Source organism: Oncorhynchus mykiss, chromosome 2, assembly GCF_057628025.1.
Source record: "Oncorhynchus mykiss isolate SJ-2025 chromosome 2, ASM5762802v1, whole genome shotgun sequence".
Classification (NCBI taxonomy): Eukaryota; Metazoa; Chordata; class Actinopteri; order Salmoniformes; family Salmonidae; genus Oncorhynchus; species Oncorhynchus mykiss.
In genome coordinates, this window is record NC_143023.1 from 56,903,064 (window position 1) to 56,919,032 (window position 15,969).

General features: G+C 43.0%; 2 protein-coding genes across 51 annotated transcripts in view; one reads left to right on the forward strand and one right to left on the reverse strand.

The window, feature by feature from the left end:
* The window catches only part of LOC110492194 (pleckstrin homology domain-containing family A member 7), a 155,431-nt gene extending 147,330 nt beyond the window's left edge, over positions 1-8,101 (forward strand). For 32 of the 50 annotated variants that reach the window (XM_021566289.3, XM_021566306.3, XM_021566331.3 and 29 more), the window contains 5 exons: positions 222-458; positions 3,276-3,503; positions 3,984-4,117; positions 5,245-5,390; positions 7,581-8,101. In XM_021566289.3, the coding sequence (XP_021421964.2) occupies positions 222-458; positions 3,276-3,503; positions 3,984-4,117; positions 5,245-5,390; positions 7,581-7,606 (771 nt within the window). In that variant the 3' untranslated portion in view covers positions 7,607-8,101. Of the gene's footprint in view, positions 1-221; positions 459-3,275; positions 3,504-3,983; positions 4,118-5,244; positions 5,391-7,222; positions 7,261-7,580 lie in introns of all 50 variants that reach the window. The other 18 variants (XM_021566298.3, XM_090202891.1, XM_090202911.1 and 15 more) reach the window with 1 other exon arrangement.
* On the reverse strand, positions 8,046-11,806 carry LOC110492408 (small acidic protein). The gene is made up of 5 exons (XM_021566704.3): positions 11,139-11,806; positions 10,509-10,592; positions 10,136-10,196; positions 9,834-9,943; positions 8,046-9,308 (listed from the first exon to the last, which is right to left on the reverse strand). The coding sequence occupies exons 1-5, from the start codon at positions 11,190-11,192 to the stop codon at positions 9,099-9,101; spliced, it is 519 nt and encodes a 172-aa protein (XP_021422379.2). The 5' UTR covers positions 11,193-11,806; the 3' UTR covers positions 8,046-9,098.
* Between the last annotated feature and the right edge of the window lie 4,163 nt (positions 11,807-15,969).

Genomic DNA, 15,969 nt, shown 5'->3' on the forward strand with positions numbered 1-15,969 from the left:
TCCTTTTCCCCTTCTTTCGCCCTCTGTCCCCCTCTCTCTTTTTCTCTCTTCTCTCTCCTTTTCCCCTTCTTTCGCCCTCTGTCCCCCTCTCCCTTTTTCTCTCTTTCTCTCTCTCCCTCTCTTTCTCTCTCCTTTTCCCCCTCTTTCCCCCTATGTCCCTCTCTCTCTTTTTCTCTCTCTCTCTTTCTCTCTTTCTCTCTCTCATACACTATCTGTACCAGGAGAGACCTAAGAGTGCTTTGGAGCAGCTGTACTCCTCTGGCCAGCAGCCCCAGCCTCTGGCCCAGGCCCCCCGGGGCCGCATGAGTGCAGAGGAGCAGCTGGAGCGCATGAAGAGGCACCAGAGGGCCCTGGTGCGCGAGCGCAAGAGGAACCTCAGCCAGGGAGAACGCCACTCCAACACTGCTCATCGTACCTCCTCCTCCACCAGGGCTCTCTCCTCCACTGACCTGGGCTCAGTACGTTACCCCCGCAGCAGAAGCAGGGACCACTGCCACTGCCGCCCCCCCGCCGAACCCCCCACATAGGCGCCGCCGCAATTGCTAACATGCTAACATCCCCTACTCACCCTCTCCCCCATGTGTAACCAATGGCACTAACATGAGTAAGCGTTAGCACCGTGCTAGCACGCGAAGGGCCGGTGGGACTGGATGGGACAAAGCCGTGGCTGGCTGGGCTTATAGAGCGGTTGGACTGTGCGTGGTGGAGGCAGCTTGGGAGAGTAGGGGAGGGGATATCTGTCGAAGATGGGGACTGTAAAGACAGAGCTGTTCCCCATATGAAGGTGTATGGGTTGCGTTTCCCCGATCACTGGTGCCCCCGTGCGGTACCTCACTGACACACACTGAATGTATTTCAAGGAGAAGAAGAGGGGGATTGGCTACAGGCATAGCTCTGCCTTCCCCCTCTGTCACGAGAAAAGAAAAGCCCATTCTATGTACATTTACACTTATGTACATTAGTATTTATTTACTGAAGGATATTTTCAGTAGCCTATACATTTGTAAAATTATATTTTATAGAGATTTGATAAAATGAGGGATGGGGAAATGTGTATCGTTATTTGAACCAATCAACTCGGTGGGAAGTGGCACAAATCATTATCAAACCGCCCTCCTCCCTCCATCTTTCAAATGGAATGAATCGAATGAAATCAAAGTGCCTTTAGTTCCCGGTGAATAATCATTCCTCTTCTCACCAGATTCTCCTTCAGCCTCACCTTTTTCCACCCTGTTTGTCTTATGGCGTGCTATGGCGTGCTATGGCTACCACCGAATCCCATTCAAATGAGCTTTCAGATAGTTGTCTTATGTCTGTTTGAGGTTTGTTGTGCGTGCCAACGTAGGAGAGTCAACCTTACGAAGACTAATTTAACCATCTAATATATTATCTAACACACAATCTTAACCAGATTGCTGTGAGATCATCAATACCCTCAAACTCCTTGCTACATTTGCCATCAACCCTTGTGTTCCCAAAGCTCCTACTAACATTTGGCAACACGTAGGTCAACTCCTGCTGGTTACTAAATTACATTTTGTAACGCTTCACCGTAATAGCCAAGAGATTTTAGGCTCCCTCTTTTTTTGGGGGGGGCATTTGAATCGTTTTTTTCCCCACCATTGACACACTAAACAGTCGCTTATTCACAGCATTTAGTTTTTAGTTTCTGCTACATCGACATTATCACAGCCTTTTATCACAAAGACTTTTGTACTTAACCGTGGTTGATCGCTACAACGGCCTACTTCTACAGTCAAGGTCATAGTGAGAGAGTATTAAGCCTATTTGATCTGCTTCACTGCAAATGAAAGGACAGGAGGGGGGGGGGGGGGTAAAATGGCTGCCGCCAGCTTACCGTCAAGGCAGGTGTAAATTCCACCATGTTGCTTTTCCCCGTCCAAATTGCTTGATTTATTTTTTTTAGCAGCGAGGATGTACAGAAAATTGCACAGAGAAAGGAAGTCACTAGAGACACTAGCGAATGCTAAATTATACTGAGAGGCAACGCACAGCTCCTTCACGCCTGTTATTTTCCAATGTAGAGATTTGCGCTCGAGAATAAAATCATTTTGCTTCAAAAAACTAAATAAATCACCTCTGGCTGTGTGTTTCCATTTTTGCGGGGGTTTGATGAATATGTAATGCATGTATTTTCCCTGTTGGGGGGGGGGGGGGGGGGGTTAGCACAATAACGCATGTGATGCACTTTCTCCTCACATCATGGGAGGCCTACACGCACAGGAGTGGCAATGATGCATGCATGGGTTTGAGGGCTAGGACACACACATAACAACACGCATACAGTACAAACAGATATTTACTCACAACACAAATGTGTTTATGTATGTTTTTGGAAAAGCAAATGTGTGTGTGGTAACAGGTTAATCAGTATCCTTTTGGTGGTTGCTTCTTTATGTTGCTGTCATTAATCTAATAATGAAATCCTCTTTCTGGTGATCCTGAAAACAATTAAATGCAATGAAGTTGCTGGTGGTGGAATGGAGACACCGTAGGGACGTCCTGTGGTGACAATGCAGAAGCCAAGAAAGACAAGATTTCGGATGCATGGTCCTCACTCCTCAAGACTCCATTTGTCCCTGCAACACAGAAGCTGTCCATCCTCATGGGACTAGGATTTGTGCTGTGAAATCAGCTCCATTACTTTACGGTTTATTTTCTCCGGGTTCTACACAGGGTGGTCCAATCTGTGCTGGTGTTGTGTTGTCTCTTAGTGTGAAATAATACGTTTTTTTTGTTTTTGTTTTTTTTGCCTCTGAAAATCAACCAGATAAAGTAACTGTTGTGTTTGTCCCCTCCAGTGGTCAGATAAAGTAACTGTTGTGTTTGTCCCCCCCAGTGGTCAGATAAAGTAACTGTTGTGTTTGTCCCCTCCAGTGGTCAGATAAAGTAACTGTTGTGTTTGTCCCCCCCAGTGGTCAGATAAAGTAACTGTTGTGTTTGTCCCCCCCAGTGGTCAGATAAAGTAACTGTTGTGTTTGTCCCCCCCAGTGGTCAGATAAAGTAACTGTTGTGTTTGTCCCCCCCAGTGGTCAGATAAAGTAACTGTTGTGTTTGTCCCCCCCAGTGGTCAGATGAAGTAGAAGTCTGTCTCCCTCGTGGTCAGATAAAGTAATCGTTGTTTGCCCCTTCACTAGTGGTCAGATAAAGTAATGGTTGTGTCTGTCTCCCCCTAGTGGTCAGATAAAGTAATGGTTGTGTATGTCTCCCCCTAGTGGTCAGATAAAGTAATGGTTGTGTCTGTCTCCCCCTAGTGGAGGCGAGAGCAGCAGGACTTTGATTTGCAGCTGGTGCAGAAAGCTCAGGTGGAAGAGCGACAGGTTGCCGAGGGCCAGAGCGACGAGGGGCGTAGCGAGCTGAAGGAAAGGGAGAGGATCCAATCAGATGAGTGGCTCTCGGTGATGGCCATGCCCACGATTGCCACACCCATGAGGGAGACGGACATGGAGCCCCTCGACTATGACCTGGATCTCAGTCGTGAGGTACGTTGACTGATGGCCCATCAGGATCTGGCGCCCAATATTCTCCTATCAATACTCTCCATTATTGGTTGAATATTACATCTGTACACCTGTACACAAGTGGTTAAAGAGAAAGTTCAATATTTTAAAACTTAATGTTAGGTGGTTCCTGAAAGTAGTCTATGTGCCTGGAGAAAATGTTTTATTTTTATTTTTTAACTAAAACACTGAACTTCCCCTTTAATATTATGCAGTAATGGTTTTGTATTAGAGGAAAGACTGTAGCCTGCTGCACTCGTACTACTTCCCATTCACAACATACAATGATGACCTGTTGCTTTCAACTACAATCACATAACCTTGCCTTTATGGAGCCTTCGTAACATTTATCTAACCCCGACAGTGTGACCACCTAAACAGATGATTGGTGAATATAATAATAAGCCTGAATACGGATTTGTTGGTTGACTGGACATCTTCACTATGATTTGGTCTATGTAGCTTTCCAAGCCCCAAAAGGTGTCTATCCCAGAGCGCTATGTGGAGTCGGACCCCGAGGAGCCTCTGAGTCAGGAGGAGATGGAGGATCGTCAACGCAGAGCAGAACGCATCAAAAACATCCTGGCCAAATCCAAGTACTACTGACTTAGTTTCAGCCATTCAGTTCGTGTTCATACAATGAGGTCGATGACGACGATAATAATATATTTTGTTTGATATCAATTCTCCTTATTGAGAAAAGGGTAACACTTTATTTGGATAGTCCATCTGTAAATGCTCTACAGCGGGGATCGTCAACTAGTTTCGGCCAGGGGCCAATTTTTTTTCTTGGGCGTATGGTCAGGGGGCTGGAATATAATTCTAAATCATTTGTAGACCACAAATTGACTGCAAGGAGCCCGAACAGATACAACATTTGACTAAAACAGGATCATTTCAAACCTTGCTTACATTTCTATACAATCACATACATCTCTCGATTATGTATGGAAATACTTTGGAACACATTTCCAAAATTAAAATGACTTGGCGCTGATTTGCTGTTTTTATTATTATTTTAAACAGTCTTTTATGTCTCGGGCCTTGCCGCTAGCTGGGGAACCCTGCTCTACAGATTACAAGCATCATTTCAACAGCATGTCTTGGGCCTTTCAGTAGCAACAGTATAAATCACATAATTTTCAAACAAGGTAGTTTATAGTCCATCTATGGATGTTCAACAATCTGTAGACCGTCAGCAGCGTTTTAACAGAATGCCTTTAGTCCTTCAGTAGCATCTCCACTGTGTTTTCATCATTTCAACATGCAGATGACGTGTTACTGATCGTCTGTAGATAGTTTGTAGAGCATCTACAGATGGACTCTCCAAATGAAAGTGTTACCTAGAAAGGAAAACATTAACGGCATCGCATGCACCATCTCATGGGTCCCTGGATCCTGTGCTGTGGCTGTGGCTGATTTGATAAAAAATGTACAGATTAAAACAGGGGTTCTGAAAAACCGGGTCCTGACTTGAACCTTAAGCAAACTACAAAAGCTTTAGAACCCACGACAAAAAAAGCTACCGCAATAATCACCTTGTGTCCTAAATGGCATCCTTTTCCCTGCACTCTATTCTGTACGAGCCTTGGTCAAAAGCAGTGCACTATATAGGGAATAAGGTGCCATTTGGGATGCTGGTTTCCTTTGTCCCTCAGTGTTTTCCTTTGTTTCGGTCTCTCTTTTCCCTGATGTGTATTTCCCTTCCCACCGTGTGTGTCAGTTTTCAGAACATACACCCGTCGTCTGGCGCGTCTGTCCCACTGAACTTCACTGATTTGGACATCGCCATGCAGCAGCAGGAGAGGATCATGACTGTGTCCCATGCCTTGGCCTCTGAAGCCTCCGTTAAGAGCAAGCAGTTCACAGGTCAGCTCATACATGCACATGTTTTAAACACGCACACTGCAAATGTGCATATCGCCCAGTTCTCTCACACACACTCATAGGTGACTCTATGTCTATTGCGCGCGCGCACACACACAAACAAATAAACAAACCCTTTTCCCACTGAACTGCCTACAGTATCTTTGATCCCAACATAACCATGAATTCCTTCATAAAACACTCCCAATTCTAAATTGGCGTGAACAGAGAATCCTTTAATATTCCTATGCAGAGCCTTCGGAAAGTATTCACAGCCCTCGACTTTTTCCACATTCTGTTGTGTTACAGCCTGAATTTAAAGTTGATTACATTTCAAAAAAAGGTTGTCACTGGCCTATACACAATACCATAAAATGTGAAAGTGGAGATTTGTTTTTAGAAATGTTTACAAATAAATTACAAATGAAAAGCTGAAATGTCTTGAGTCAATAAGTATTCAACCTCTTTGTTATGGCAAGCCTAAATAAGTTCAGGAGTAAAAATGTGCTTAAGTCACAAGTTGCATGGACTCTGTGTGCAATTATTGTGTTTAACATGATTTTTGAATGACTGCCTCATCTCTGTACCCCACACATACAATTATATGAAAGGCCCTCAGTCGAGCAGTGAATTTCAAACACAGATTCAATCTTCGCAAACACAGATTCAACCTTCGCAAAAAAGGGCACCTGTTGGTAGAAAATAAAAAAAGCTGACACTGAATTTCCCTTTGAGCATGGTGAAGATATTAATTACACTTCGGATGGTGTAGCAATACACCCATTCACGACAAAAGACAGGCGTCCTTCCTAACTCAGTTGCTGGGGAGGAAGGAAACCCCTCAGAGATTTCACCATGAGGCCAATAGTGACTTTAAAACAATTACAGTTTTAAGAATTTAATGGCTGTAATAGGAGAAAACTGAGGATGGATAAACAACATTGTAGTTACTCAACAATACTAACATAATTGACAGAGTGAAAAGAAGGAAGGAAGCCTGTACAGAATAAAAATATTCCAAAACATGCATCATGTTTGTAACAAGGCACTAAAGTAATACTGCAAAAAATGTGGCAAAGCAATTCATTTTTTGTTGCACAATCCAGGTGTGGAAAGCTCTTAGAGATTTACCCAGAATGACTTACAGCTGTAATCGCTGCCAAAGGGGCTTCTACAAAGTATTGACTCATGGGTGTGAATACTTATGCAAATTAGATTTCTGTACTTCATTTTTAATATATGTGCAAACAATCCTAAAAACATGTTTTCACTTTGTCATTATGAGGTATTGTATGTAGATGGGTGAGATTTTTTTTTTTTAATCCATTTTAATTTCAGGCTATAACACAATAAAATGTGGTTTATGTCAAGGGGTATGAATACTTTCTGAAGGCACTGTAAATATCTAGCAGGAAACCGAGGCTATCACTGTGCTGTTGATATATAGCCTCCCTTCAGAGAAGCCAAACTAGTTCACAGTAAACTATTTAGACATACTACTATGTGTGAGGCAGAGCCTGCGTCCTGATTCTCCCTTGTGCACTTGCACACTTTCTCGTATGGATTTATCAATGGTGGAAACTCCCTCCAGCCAATGCTCGCACACTCAAGTGTCATAGAATTGATGTAAGTGCGCACATAGTCTGTGAAGGGTACAGCACACTCCGGGGTGAAGTTTCCCTAGGCACAGATCTAGGATCAGCTTTCCCTCCCCCAATCATAACCTTAACACACTAGTGGGGAATATGCAAAACTGACCCAAGATCAGTGTCTAGGGGCAACTTCACCATACAGCACAGTAACCGGACCCTCTCTCATTGTCCCTGGTTGTGCAGAGAGCGAGATGCTGGGGAGATGAACAGATCTAGTGAAGGTACACCGCATCTCCTCTGAGTGTCGTGGCCTTAAGATGCCTCTCTGTGATGTTTGTGGTGGCATAACTGTAGTTGTCATTTCTGCTCTCACTAGATTGGGTGTTTTGGTGGTTGCTTTTCTGAAGTGTGGTGGCTTTTCGCGTCCAAATGTTCTTGGCTCATGTGTTTTGAATGTGGAAAGGTTGTGCCTCATTGTTTCCATACAAACACGTTTGGATAATACTTGGGCTTTTTTTAAAAGATGGTTTAACTATAGATTGAAGGCAAAGTCTGTATTTTCAATGTCAAGAGTGTTTTCTTCCCCCCTTCCCCATTTCAGCCAAAGCTCAGCTGAGCTCTGACTGACCGTTGACTCAGACACCAACAGGACCTCTGTGTGGATGAAAATTGTTTGTGGAGTTCACTGACAAAAGTGAAGTGATTTTGTATTAGGCTTATTAGAGCTAAAACGAGATGTTTTGAAGAACCAAACAGTTATTTGAAACTACACTGCGTGTACCTAATGTTAAGGTTGAATTGGAGTTGTTTTTACATGCTTTTGCACTTTTATGGCGTGTTGTGTGGAATTATTAACACCTACTAGTTTTTGCAATAGAGAGTAATTAGCTGTTTTTTTTGCAGTGTGGTCTATTTTCAACAGAAATTTAAGTTCAAAGCAATGTTTTCTAAGGTCGCAGATAAGGAAATGTATTTATTTTGAGTAATGAAAGAATCTTGCACCAAATATAACTTTGTAGCTCAGCAATGCCACCTAATGCTTTGGCCAATCAACTGTATTGTATGATTTAAAAAGGAAAGAAACCATACTGGTGTTTTATTGAAATAAAGGTTTTAACAAAACATGGTGTCTCACTATTTACATTCTACTCTCCATGTGGATTCAATGTGTCAAATGAACTCACCAAAAATAGAAATGCAACAATTTTACAGTTCATAAGGAAATCAGGCCTATCAGAATGAGTTTTTTTCCCCACAAAAGGGCATTATTACAAAGAAACTCAGTTTCATCAGCTGTCCGGGTATCAGACGATCCCGCAGGTGAAGAAGCCATAGGTCTTTGCCTGGCATGGTTACATGTGGTTGTGAGGCCGGTTAGACGTACTGCCAAATTCTTTAAAACGACATGGTAGCGAAATGAACATTCAATTATCTGGCAACAGCTCTGGTGGACATTCCTGCAGTCAGCATGCCAATTGCAACTGCACATTTTAGAGTGGCCTTTTATTGTCCCTAGCACAATGTGCAATGATCATGCTTGTTCATATGCCACACCTGTCAGGTATATGGATTGTTTTGGCAAAGGAGAAATGCTCACTAACAGGGATGTTGAGAAATAAGCTTTTTGTGCATGTGGAACAGTTCTGGGATCTTTTTCACCTCATGAAACCAACACTTTACATTTTTGTTCAGTATAGTTAACTATTTTCTCCCCCAGAATTCAGAACCTGAGAGAACTGTGGTGCTTCAGTTTGTCATTAAGTACCTTTTATTACTGATGGTGAGACATTTGAACAGGACTGTAAAAGAGCTATCGAGCCAATAGGTTTCATTCAATACAACTTAATTAAAGCCTTTGCTTCATCTCAGATCCATTAAAAACACGTCAGACCAGTCCCTCTTCCAGTTAGGAACTCCTAAAAATGGACAAAATAATGGGAAGAATCTGTCTCAATCGACGATTACGTCACCTCCTACAGTAGTACGCTGCTCAGCATTGAAACATTAAAAAAAATACATTCTTAAACCATGAAGTTACCAAGTACTTCAGAGACAAAAGAACATATTTACAAATCTGTGGTTCGACGTTAGAAAAAGTGATTTAGTTTTTCGCCCATTCTTAGGATGACTTCACAAAGGCCATTTTGTGTTTCTTGTCTTCTACCCTCTTGTCTTTTGCGCTGGGCTCTGTCCTGCCGTTTGGGCTCTGTGAAAGGGATTTCTCTGGTGACTCCTGGTTTTCCGAAGGGCTGTCTGGGGCTTTGGGACTGGCTGGTTGCTCTGCTTTGCTTTGGCTTTCTGCAGGTGGGGAAGGTGGGGCTGGTTCAGGCTGTGGGGGGACAACAGAAGAGAAACACTTAATATCTGAAGACTGGGGCAACACGCAGATGTGTACATTACATGACTGTAGCAATCATGCCCCTGTGACTTGAGCCAATCACAGTCTTACAGAGCTACCACATGTCGAGGAACTTAATCTGCTGTCATTAATCTTACATGCAATAGAAAATATACAGGTCCAATAAGAAGCACTGCCCCTAACTAAGATCTCAAAATGTAGATCATCCATCAATCAGTATAATATTGCGGTCTAATCATGTCATTCTAGCCTCACCTAGCTGTAACAGGCCAGGGTTGTGCTCATTAGGACAAACGTTTTGCAACAGAAAAGGAAAACAAGTGTTTCTTAGTACCTCGCGCTTCAGCCATCGAACACCATAAATTGAGCCTCTAAGCATCAGAATGTAACAATTTGTCGGCCATCTTTGCTAGGACCTGTTCTCAACCATCAACAGGAACTTGTGGCATGCACGCTCTGTATCGATGTTCAACCCGTCTCTCCATGATCTCTCACCTCACTGAAGCCCAGGCCGACGTGTCTCCTGTTTCTGCCTGACAGCTTCCCGTCCAGCCCCTGCTGGTACTGCAGCTCCAGCTCAGAGTTCATCCTCCTGTCCTCCGCCCCTGCAGAGGACAAGCTAGTGAAACACCAATCATACCCAATACAGTGCTATCCGGTCCGAAATAGTGCTGTATGGGATAAGATTAAATGGATACATCCCTTAATAAAGAGTGATCGAACAGAGTGCAGAATAGGGTTGTCATGATACCAGTACCATGACAACCCAAATATATAATTCAAAGAGGGTTCCTCACCACTGCGGACATGGGATGTTGACTTGTGATCTCCAATGACTAGGCGCCCAGTGTGCTCTTTCTGCAGAATCAAAACGGTAAACATTGGATTCTGTAATACCACAGTTCTGTTTCTCCTTTGACAAAGCTGTAGCCGACAATAAAATGGTGGCTCAATCTAATACTGGAATAGAGGTAAGTCACAAGAAAAACATTTGTCCAGCACCATATGTTTTGCCCTAAAACTGCCACACTTGATTCAACTAGTCACAGGCTGGGTGATTCGTTTACATTGAGCCAGGTGTGTCAGTGTAAGGGCCACAACAAATGTGAACACCTTGTGGTCCAGAGGGGTGGGAAACCTTGTAACAGTCTACATAGAACATGACCAAACCTTCCCTGCACCCATCAACCGCAAAAACTTCTGCTTTCTCTCACTGTCCCCCAGATCTGCAGCTTCCCATGGTGTAGGTCCATCCTGCAAGAAACCAACACAGAATTGGCTACTGTACACAACGAATGGGATCCCAGAATATAGCCTAGGTCTATTGCACTTTAGCCTCAAAGATCAAACTGCCAAATTAGCTACATCACATCTTAATCTAACGTTAGCTAGTTACATCATAGGCCTAGTAGTAACAGCATGGAGTTGATTGATTCGTTTATCAAAAACTACATTTCTAATTATTGCCTGGCTGGCATGCATAATGACCTGTCAATCTGGCCACCTAACATGGTGACTAAATTAGCTAAAAACGTTTTTTTTTTTTTTTTTTGACTAACGTACAGTAACGTGGCTATCTATACTAAGGGTTGTTTACAATTAACTAAGTTAGCTAGCTGTTTTACCAACGATTTTTATAACTGGCTTTACGCTGTAGTTATGGGTTAGTTATGAGGACGCGAACTGGCTGAATGCTTCTCTTTTCTGAAGCCAACACGACGGGCCTTGCTAGCTACCTGAACCGCAAGGTAGTCACGTTTCAATGACTTTAGCTAGCTAACGTTTATACAGTTTACCTACTTCACTTGGAGAGCCAGGTCTTTTTGTCCCGTGTCGATTCCCTGGAGAACTCATTTTCACAGCAACGCTTCAGCTGGCTAAGTCAACAAAATATTGACATAGCCGTTCAGACTGGCTAGCTATGCTACTGTCAACAAATAGCAAAGACCTGTGGCTGCAGTGTGTGAACGCGACCGGAACAAAGCGATTCGAACTTCCGGCTGCAGTGCTTTGATCTTCTTTACGTTTTTATGGCAGACTACACCTATTGGTGTATTGCCGCCCGCTTACTGTACAGGGTATTGAAACAAAACATATTCCATTGCGGGAAGAGGGGCTGGTGACCCGAAATAATACAAAAAAATAAATCAAACAACCATCCCACTTCAAATCACAACCAGGCGCAGGTGCATGTGTGGACAGAGCGTTCATCGACAGGATTCCGTGCAATGCCGCTGCAGAACAAACGCTGATGCCTATTTTCTCACATTTCCTCTCCGTTTGCACTGTGAAGTTGATAACCAAAGTAATAAACGCTACTGAGTCCACCTTCTTAACACGCAACATGTCAGGATCCCTCTGTTGACAAGGAACACCATCTTGTCTCCCTACTTCTACTATTACATCTTCAACCTTACTTCCACTCTTCCCAACACCTCCGGATAAGAGACATTACGGACAGCCCTTTATTTGTGAGTGGGGGGAAAAAAACATTTCAACTTAAATTGGATTTCCACCACTTTTCAACATACTATTCATCATCTCCAGCACCATACCATTATCTATGTGAAAACAGGGGTTATTCGACCCTGTAGAACAAATAAGAAGAAAAGGTCCTGAAAATGCCTGGTGATCCAAAGTAAAAACAGTACAACCTAATAAAAAAAACTGCAATGTGTTTATCTTACCTGAAATGCTGCCACATCTTGTAACTTGTTGTACCATCTCTTTCCTACAGTAGGTAGCCCAGAGCCATCTCCTCATGATAATTCCTCTCTAGTTTCATTTTTCATTGATTGGCAAATGTCGAATCGAATCAAGTGGTATTGGTCACATACACGTGTTTAGCAGATGTTATTGCGGGTGTAGCGAAATGCTTGTGTTTCTAGCTCTGACAGTGCAGCAACAAGTAATATCTAACCATTTCACAACATATACGCAATACACACAATTCTAAGTAAAGGAATGGAACTAAGACAATATGGACGAGCAACGTCAGAGCGCCATAGACTAAAGATACAGTAGAATAGTATATTATACAGGATATACATATGAAATGAGTAATGCAAGATATGTAAACATTATTAAAGTGACTAATGTTCCATTTATTAACGTGGCCAGTGATTTCAAGCCTATCTATGTAGGCAGCAGCCTCTATGTGCTAGTGATGTCTATTTAAGTCTGATGGCCTAGAAGCTGTTTTTCAGTCTCTCGGTCCCAACTTTGATGCACATGTACTGATCTCGCCTTCTGGATGATAGCTGGGTGAACAGGCAGTGGCTCGAGTGGTTGTTGTCCTTGATGATCTTTCTGGCCTTCCTGCGACATCGGTGCTGTAGGTTTCCTGGAGGGCAGGTAGTTTGCCCCCGGTGATGTGTTGGGCAGACCGCACCACCCTCTGGAGAGCCTTGCAGTTGCAGTATTAGTTAGTACACTTGCAGTTCAATTGCAAAATGACTGGTCATAAAATAACAGATTTTAGATAGGATTATGATGTAGATCAAACCAGATGAGTTCAGAGGAGAATTAACATCCTTTGAGTGAATTTACTGGGTTAAGTAATAACAGCCGGAGTTGATTATCTTGTTATGGCACAAAAAATCACAAACAAGTGAATGCTGATGAAAAACAAAATAAACACACTTTCATTAGTTTAAGAGCGCAAAGATGACACCTATTCCCCACAGCACCATGCGGCCACATTAATCATGATATGCTCTCTTTCATGGTAATTTCTTTGTAAACCAACAGAGATACGGTGGAAAACAATGGTCATAAAATGACTGATGCATTGCTGAGGGATTCCTTTGGTCATAGTACCCTCTAGTGGTCAAGGTAAAGAAGTGCAATCCCTACCAAGGAGTATGAATTAGTGGTACATGAGCGCACATTTTAGTTTTAGCCCAGCAATTTCACACCTGATTCTAATCAAGGACATGATATTTGGTTAGTTTTTAAAAATGTATACTGAAAAGTATGCAATGGTTAATGTATCAATAATATCTGTCTCACAATTCTCTTATCACCCTAACAGACATTCCAAAACAAACGACCACAAATTCAAATCAAGTCATATTTTATTTGTCACATGCGCCGAGGACAACAGGTACCTTACCATGAAGTGCTTACAAGCCCTTACCAACAATGCAGAGTTAAGAAAATATTGACTAAATAAACTAAAGTAAAAAAAATACAACAAAATAAAAATGTAACAATAAAATAACAATAATGAGGCTATATATAGGGGGTACCGGTACCGAGTCAATGTGTGGGGTTACAGGTTAGTCGAGGTCATTTGTACATGTAGGTAGGGGTAAAGTGACTGTATAGATAATAAACAGCGAGTAGCAGCAGTGACAATGCAAATAGTCGGGGTGGCCATTTTATTAATTGATCAGTCGTCTTAGGGCTTGGGGTAGAAGCTGTTAATGAGCCTTTTGGACCTAGACTTGGCAATCTGTCTCCGCTTGCTGTGCGGTAGCAGAGAAAACAGTTTACGACTTAGGTGACTTGAGTCTTTCACAATTTTTTGGGCCTTCTTCTGACACTGCCTAGTATATATGTCCTAGATGGCAGGAAGCTTGACCCAGTGATGTACTGGGCTGGGCACAACCCTCTGTAGCATCTTACGGTCGGATGCCAAGCAGTTGCCATACCACACAGTGATACATCCGGATAGCTTTCAATACACCCAGTCACTACAAAGATACATGTGTCCTTCCTAACTCAGTTGCCGGAGAAGAAGGAAACCACTCAGAGGGCGATATGGAGGCGTCTCAGTGAGATTGAGATGCTGGGTGACCCGTCCTCCCTTACCGAGGATACTACTCGCCGTTGTTCAATCATTAGTGAATAAACTTGACGAACTCAGAGCGAGGATCTCTTTCCAGAAGGACATCAGATGCTGCAACATACTCTTACTTTCCACTGACATCCAAACAGATTATATAGAATCAGTGGGTTTTACAGTTCATCGATAGGAATGAAGTGGGCTTTCTCTCTCGGATAGGAAGTGGGCTTTCTCTGGCAAGAACGAAGGTGGTGGTGTCTGCTACATGACCAAGTGGAGTGATGGAAACACAGGAACTTGCGAGCTTCTGCTCTTCCTTCTTGGAATACTTGGTCATCAAATGTCACCCTTTTTACCTTCCGAGAGAGTTCTCAGGGATTATCACCAAGGTGTACATCCCGCCCCAAGCCGACACCGAAAATGCTCTCAAAAAGGATCTTCATTGGACCCTGAACAAACTGAAGAACGCGTACCCAGAGGCAGCATTCAATGTCGCGGAGGTCCTTGCTCCCAAATTACTATCAGCACATTGACTGTCCAACTCGTGGAAATTCCACTTTTGACCAATGATACACGCCTTTTCGATAAGGTTATAAGGCTCTCTCCAGTCCTCCTTTCGGGCAAATCTGACCACGACTCCATTTTGCTCCTCCCCGCCTACAAAGACTTGAGGGAAGTTCCTTCCATACATTCCAGTGGTCAGGGGCCTCATTTATAAAACTGTGGAGGATTCACATCAAAAGGTGGCATAAGGAGGAAACAAAGAAAGTGGTTATGCACAAAAATATTCTGATTTATAACAGTTCACACGCATGTCCCACGCTGGTTTCCCTTTATAAATCACAATCAACTCCATATTTGGCGCACGTGAGCATCTTGTCCCACCCTTTTAACGCACATAGTTGCCTATAAATAGTCAGTGAAACGCCCTTAATTAATATTTATCCATACTTGACTGCATGACGACAATGATGGTAAATCCTGACAGAAAAGCTCAAAAAAAGAAATTTCACCCCGTGTGAAATGGAAGTTTTTGTAGGGGAGGTTGAAGCAAGAAAAAATACACTGCTCAAAAAAATAAAGGGAACACTAAGTTGATTTTGCCTTTAAACAGCTTGGAAAATTCCAGAAAATGATGTCATGGCTTTAGAAGCTTCTGATAGGCTAATTGACATCATTTGAGTCAATTGGAGGTGTACCTGTTAATGTACACTCCTCAAAAAAATAAAGGGAACACTAAAATAACACATCCTAGATCTGAATGAATGAAATATTCTTATTAAATACTTTTTTCTTTACATAGTTGAATGTGCTGACAACAAAATCACACAAAAATTATCAATGGAAATCTGGATTTGGAGTCACACTCAAAATTAAAGTGGAAAACGACACTACAGGCTGATCCAACTTTGATATAATGTCCTTAAAACAATTCAAAATGAGGCCTGTGAGTGTGTGTGGCCTCCACGTGCCTGTATGACCTCCCTACAATGCCTGGGCATGCTCCTGATGAGGTGGAGGATGGTCTCCTGAGGGATCTCCTCCCAGACCTGGACTAAAGCATCCGCCAACTCCTGGACAGTCTGTTGGTGGATGGAGCAAGACAAGATGTCCCAGATGTGCTCAATTGGATTCAGGTCTGGGGAACGGGCGGGCCAGTCCATAGCATCAATGCCTTCCTCTTGCAGGAACTGCTGACACACTCCAGTCACATGAGGTCTAGCATTGTCTTGCATTAGGAGGAACCCAGGGCCAACCGCACCAGCATATGGTCTCACAAGGGGTCTGAGGATCTCATCTCGGTACCTAATGGCAGTCAGGCTACCTCTGGCGAGCACATGG

Coding starts and splice junctions, on each gene's coding strand:
- LOC110492408 (XM_021566704.3), bottom strand. CDS start 11,192: ATGAGTTCTCCAGGGAATCGACACGGGACAAAAAGACCTGGCTCTCCA. Junction 10,593..11,138: donor GACCTGGCTCTCCAAGTGAA/GTAGGTAAACTG, acceptor GGTTTCTTGCAG/GATGGACCTACACCATGGGA. Junction 9,309..9,833: donor TCGGCCTGGGCTTCAGTGAG/GTGAGAGATCAT, acceptor GTCCCCCCACAG/CCTGAACCAGCCCCACCTTC.